The sequence below is a fragment of the Notolepis coatsorum genome (assembly GCF_963971535.1).
Source record: "Notolepis coatsorum genome assembly, chromosome: 1".
Taxonomy (NCBI): Eukaryota; Metazoa; Chordata; class Actinopteri; order Aulopiformes; family Paralepididae; genus Notolepis; species Notolepis coatsorum.
The window spans coordinates 272,316,898-272,323,658 of NC_140165.1; the positions used below are offsets into that span (position 1 = coordinate 272,316,898).

Genomic DNA, 6,761 nt, shown 5'->3' on the forward strand with positions numbered 1-6,761 from the left:
GAGTATATACTACAACATGTTCTTCTCTCAGAGAGTATATACTACAACATGTTCTTCTCTCAGAGAGACATGAACATGAAAACAAACAAAACATTTTTAGATTAGTGACTTTGACATAACTGTACACACACTTGCAATGTAGGAAACCCATGGAACAGTTGTCATCAGAATCTTCACAACATTCAAATAGAGCCCTTTCAATTGGAAGTTCATTGGAAGTTCGGTGTTTCCCACTCATAGATGTATATATCTGGCGGCCCTGAGAGAGACCCACCACAAATCGATTTTCCCAAAGTGACACAGAAACATTTTCACAGGGCTGCTTTTGTAGCGTGAAGCATCTTTTCCACTGCTGACTATTCCCACCACAAATAAGCCTGACTGTGGGCAATAAGGCAACATGGTCAGCGGGAAAGACGTGAACAGAGAGACGCATTCCTGACTGTTAATGAGTTTAAAAGTTCACAACATATTCCCTCAAATGGAGCAATGCAGTTATTTCATAACGTAGCTTAAAGGCCAACTTGCAGGTTAAACCCTACTCTGCAATTATGGGTAGTTTACATCATTGGTATCTAATTTAATAATTTCCCCCCCCCCCATTTGACGCCGGAAATGCCACTCAGAAAGGGTTAAAAAGGTCCACGCACGAATAACATGCACGAGCAAATCTAAAAGCTTATCAGACGCTAGCACGGCCGTGACGTCACTTCAGGCAACTTATGCCTTATGCCCGTCCGGGTCGCGTGAATATTAAAGGCAACCTACTTGTGTTCAGCTTTTCGCTCAGCGTTTCCCTGATTGGCCACACTGCCACGTGACCGCCCTAGCACACGCCCTTATCTGCGCCGCGCCGCTCTGTGTGTTAGCAAAGAGGACGCGGCAGAGAGACGCGGCAGATTAATGCTAATACTAATATACTAATATAACTAACTAATTCGCAATGGACCCTGCCGCCAACGTGCAAGCTTTTGTGCCAACGTGCAAGCCAGATATTTGAACATCGTCCCCAAAATGAATGGAAGCGAAATAAAGAGAGCTTATTATTAATCAGTCAGCAGCCTCCAACGGGCGAAATAACGTCACAGCAGTATAGTTTGTTTATACTTCAGAAGTATGATATTTGAACATCGTCCCCAAAATGAATGGAAGCTAAATAAAGAGAGCTTATTATTAATCAGTCAGCAGCCTCCAACGGGCAAAATAACGTCACAGCAGTATAGTTTGTTTATACTTCAGAAGTATGATATTTGAACATCTTCCCCAAAATGAATGGAAGCGAAATAAAGAGAGCTTATTATTAATCAGTCAGCAGCCTCCAACGGGCGAAATAACGTCACAGCAGTATAGTTTGTTTATACTTCAGAAGTATGATATTTGAACATCGTCCCCAAAATGAATGGACGCGAAATAAAGAGAGCTTATTATTAATCAGTCAGCAGCCTCCAACGGGCGAAATAACGTCACAGCAGTATAGTTTGTTTATACTTCAGAAGTATGATATTTGAACATCGTCCCCAAAATGAATGGAAGCTAAATAAAGAGAGCTTATTATTAATCAGTCAGCAGCCTCCAACGGGCGAAATAACATTATACGCGAAATAACATATAACGTTACAATTGTACAGTTTCGAGTTAATCAGTCAGCAGCCTCCACTGATGTTATGACATTACAAACGGGCGAAATAACATTATACATTATGCTCCGCGAAATAACATTATACACTCTGCTGCCGCGTTCGCTGCGCGCTTCATTCATTTAATTTGGGACCTTGCAGGGACCTCTGCTGCCGCGTTCGCGGCAAAAGGGGGCGGGGGGGTCGTGGCCAATCAGAGAAAAGCTGAACACAAGTAGGTTGCCTTTAATATTCACGCGTCCGGGTCATAGTACTACTGGATATATGGCGCTGGCTAACGTTAGCATTATGTCTACTGTCGTGAACCATTTAAGATCGGGGCATGTAGAGGAGTTTGGGGAATGAGTAAAATCATGTGCAGGTCCTCTTCTCAGACCTGTGGGGCACTGCACACGCATCATGCAAGCTACACGTCGCGGCATGTTGATCAATAGTAGCCCACTCGGTGCATCACAGTCAGTGTGTGACTGTGATGCACTGAGTGGGCTACTATTGTGCTAACAACATGCTGCAACGTCTAGCTTGTTAGCCGGCATGAATGCCCGATTTAAAATGGTTTTCACCTCTTTGTATACCTTTGTCCTCACAAGTATTCTGCCAGGGAACTTATGGACACGACAATAGTTATAAGGTGTTTGAGCTTGTAACGTTAGTTAGCTCATAGCTATCGTGTACCATAACGTAGCTTAAAGGTGTTATAGATCAACTGTTTATGTAGAGTAATCATTTCTATAGAAAAAGAAAATACATCCACAGAACTGTGTGGAATTAAAGTAATGCTTTCCCCCCCACAAAAAATTATTGATTAATGAATTTCTAATTTGAAAGGTTTTGGCAAGTCCAAAATGAATGTTGTTGTTTACATGTTGCTCATGTATCCCCTTCCTACCTCCCATGTCCCCATGTGGAATGCACCTGATTGGATAAATGACATGCAGGTGCTTTAAACTAATGTCACCACATTGGTTGGTTTGTTCTCCGTCTGTCATCCTCATGCAGTATGCGTGCACTATATACTATATATATACTATACTATACTATACTATATGACATGATGGAAATGTAATGTTGTCACAACCATCTACTGTACACCGGCTCGCCATTAAAACGCTTCAGTCATTTCCAAAACCAGGTTCTTGATGGTTCAAAGTAAAACACTTTTGCAACCCCCTGTAAGTGTGGATTTGACACAACTGAAGCTTAAAGAAATGTAGGTTAAGTGGTGTGTGTGGGTGCATGTGTGTGTGTGTGCGTGTGTGTGTGTGTGCGTGTGTTCCTCTGTGCAGGCGGGGATGTTTGGCTTCGGAGGAGGGATGGACTTTGACTCAGACAAGGCTTACAGGTGACTTGCAAGATGAAAATGATCTTTACTGCTAATTTTCATACATTTTCTTGCTCTTTCCTACTTTCCTTGGTGACGATAACCTTTTGTGCTCAAGAACCATAGAACTCTGTTTTGAAGTCTGTTTGCAGTTATGTAAAAAGTTATGGAAACAATTATAAGTCTACACTACAACCACTTTTTATACTCCAAAAAAGGGCCATAAGGATAGTTCACATTGCAGGTTATCGTGATCACACTAACATATTGTTTCTGGAGTCAAAGACATTGAAGTTAAATGATCTTGTGGAATTTAAAACGGCACAATTAATGTATAAAGCAAAAAGTCATGCACTTCCAAGAAACATTCAAGAATTGTTCTTTGATAGGGAGGGGGTTTATAATCTGAGGGGAGAACACAATTTAAAGGTGCTAAACGTACGCACTACCATGAGAAAACACTGCATCTCAATATGTGGAGTGAAACTGTGGAACAGTCTTAATGTGGTGCTAAAGCAATGTCCAAACATGAGACAATTCAAACTGATGTATAAGGAAATTATGTTCACAAGGTACAGGGATGACGAAGGGACTTGATATTCACGGGTGTTTACATTTTTATTTTGTTTCTATTTTATTTTATTTTATACATATATAGTTTTTGTTTTTTGTTTTGCATATATATATATTTTTTTTTCTTTTTTTTTTTCTTTTTTTTTCTTTTCTTTTTTATGTTTAAAATAGTACACTCATTTGAGTAGTGGAAAAGGGGTAGGATTAAATAAGTGTATACTTCTTCCTACTCCTTTTCGAACATGCAGATTGAGTTGTTTTTCTTTTTTGTTATTGTTTGTTGTATTCATTGCATGTTCGAAATAAAGACTTCAAATCAAATCAAATCAAATCAAATGTAGACAATCTTGAGTTACACTTGGATTGTGAATGTGATAGATCACAAGAATATACTCAACCTTCTACTGTTGTTAACTATGAATGAACATAACACTCTAACTTACCACCTTTAGATAATAAAGTACTCAACCTCTACTGTCTTTAACTATGAATGAACACAAGACTCTAACTTACCACCGTTAGATAATAAAGTACTCAACCTCTACTGTCTTAAACTATGAATTAACACAACACTAACTTACCATCTATAAAGTTAGAAAAAATGGTTTCTTTCTGAAAACTTAAACTTAAAGTGTTATATGGTTCTTTGCATGAGGTACTCATGCTGTATATGTTTCCAATTATATCTTTCCTTGATAATGGTAACTATGATGATGATGATGATGGTGCTCTCTTCCTCCAGAGATGTAGCCCACATCAGCACATGTGACGATGGCTGTTTGTCTCTGGCCGACATGCTGGGATGGAAGGTACAGGTTCTATAGGGTTATGGTGGGTTCTATCGGGTCAGGAGGGTGGGTTCTATAGGTCAGGAGGTATGGGGTTATGGTGGGTTCTATAGAGTCAGGAGGGTGGGTGCTATAGGTCAGGAGTTATGGGGTAATGGTGGGTTCTATAGGGTCAGGAGGGTTCTATAGGGTCAGGAGGTGGGTTCTATAGGTCAGGAGGTATGGGGTTATGGTGGGTTCTATAGGGTCAGGAGGGTGGGTTCTATAGGGTCAGGAGGTATGGGGTTATGGTGGGTTCTATAGAGTCAGGAGGGTGGGTTCTATAGGTCAGGAGGTATGGGGTAATGGTGGGTTCTATAGGGTCAGGAGGTATGGGGTTATGGTGGGTTCTATAGGGTCAGGAGGGTGGGTTCTATAGGTCAGGAGGTATGGGGTTATGGTGGGTTCTATAGGGTCAGGAGGTATGGGGTTATGGTGGGTTCTATAGGGTCAGGAGGGTGGGTTCTATAGGTCAGGAGGTATGGGGTTATGGTGGGTTCTATAGGGTCAGGAGGTATGGGGTTATGGTGGGTTCTATAGGGTCAGGAGGTATGGGGTTATGGTGGGTTCTATAGGGTCAGGAGGGTGGGTTCTATAGGTCAGGAGGTATGGGGTCCTGGTGGGTTCTATAGGGTCAGGAGGGTGGGTTCTATAGGTCTCCTAACCCCCACACCCTCTCTCCCTCCTCCTTCTCCTCCTCCTCCTCCTCCTCCTCCTCCTCCTCCTCCTCCTCCTCCTCCTCCTCCTCCTCCTCCTCCTCCTCCTCCTCCCAGACTGAACTGGAAGAGATGGTGAAGAGAGAGCACGCCAGCATCGACAACCAGGACAAGAAAGACCAGGCTGCCAGTGAGAGCAAAGAGACGAAAGCCAATGAGGGCAAAGGAGCTGCAGCGAAGGCAGGCCCTGTGTCGGTGACCGACAAGGAAGAGTAACCATCGAGAAAGATATTTTTTTTTTTTTTTTGTAATAGTAACCAATGAAACTATGCAGTTGGTATAGCCTATAAGATAGACTTGTGCGTACCAACCTACCGACGGGCGGGGTTTGTTTGGGAGGGTAATGGGGTGAAAGTTGTGAAAGAGAGTGGTGAAAGAGATCTGGTTCAGAGAAATGCAAGATCAGGTTTAAAGAATGGTGTGTTGTTTAGAAAAGATTGACTTAAAGAGTGTTTACCATTCAGAGAGACGTTTATGTCGTTTTCTGTAGACATTTCATCTTTCTGAACATACAACTAGTCACCTGCACACCCAACTCGGTGGTGCCAGGTGCACAAGAGAAGACTCTGACCAAACGCCGGCATGCTTGTTTGTCTCTTTCTACTGAAATTCAGGACTAATTTAGCCGTATATCATGTGATTAGCAGCTGTTTATGTGTTTTGACATGAATTAATGTGTTAATTATGACCATATCAGGCTCTGAAATCCATGTTTAACCGGAACAATTATGATGTGTAGCAACTGAAAACGCTGGTTAAAAGCGATTGTTTGATTGAAGTCTGCTGCTTTTGTAGGCAAACTGTAATATTATTTCTGGATGAAAGGATTATCTCAGAAAAAACACAAACATAACAAACGATACTTGATCCCTCAGGTTAAGATCTGGGCTGTTTGATTTTTCACTTTGATTCAGTGAACAACCTTTTATCATAATTATATGCAATATTGACACTTGAATATGATTTGAGTCAATGTTTATTTTATCTTTTTATTTATTTATTCTTTTAGCTGAATATAACCCCCCACCCCCTCCACACACGCATGCACACCTCTATTGGTCATATCAGGAAGTGACGAAGGAGGTGCCACTGATGTAACTGATGTTGACAGGGTAACAATAATAAACGTCCTGATCACGTTTTGGCTCAAGTTGTGCCACATCCTCTGTAAATAGAAGAATCACCGTAGGTCTAACATAGGATAAAAACCTTTTGGTGATCAATTTACTTTTAATTAACACATATTAATGTTTAGAGCCCGACCGATTAATCGGCCGATATTGGCCCATCACAGACATATCTGTATCGGTGGATATCAGGGGCGGAGCTAGGGGGTGGCTACCTGGGCTCAAGCCCCGGATGTATTCTTAAAAGCCCCGAATCTATTTTAAAAAAAATAAAAAAAAATAATTTTTTTTTTTTTTTTTTTTTTTACAATTCATCATTGTTACATGAAAATATGTTTGCACCAGATTTAGCAGAAGCTAATTTCCATCTGTGGTCTATCCAGCTGCTAACTGTATTTGAGTGAGTTAAGTCTTGGTGTTATGGTAGACTCAGACCTAAGCTTTAAATCACAATCAACAAGTTGACAAAAACTTAATTCTTCCACCTTAGAAACATAGCTAAAGTACGGCCATTTATAAATCAAAAGGACGCTGAAAACCAGATCCATGCCTTTATCTCA

The 6,761-nt window shown here is 41.1% G+C and overlaps 1 protein-coding gene across 1 annotated transcript in view; it reads left to right on the forward strand.

The window, feature by feature from the left end:
* sirt2 (sirtuin 2 (silent mating type information regulation 2, homolog) 2) overlaps positions 1-6,539 on the forward strand; it is a 76,019-nt gene extending 69,480 nt beyond the window's left edge. The window contains exons 14-16 of the mRNA XM_084320372.1: positions 2,924-2,979; positions 4,274-4,340; positions 5,132-6,539. Of these exons, the coding sequence (XP_084176498.1) occupies positions 2,924-2,979; positions 4,274-4,340; positions 5,132-5,290 (282 nt within the window). The 3' untranslated portion in view covers positions 5,291-6,539. The remainder of the gene's footprint in view (positions 1-2,923; positions 2,980-4,273; positions 4,341-5,131) is intronic.
* Positions 6,540-6,761: the final 222 nt, after the last annotated feature.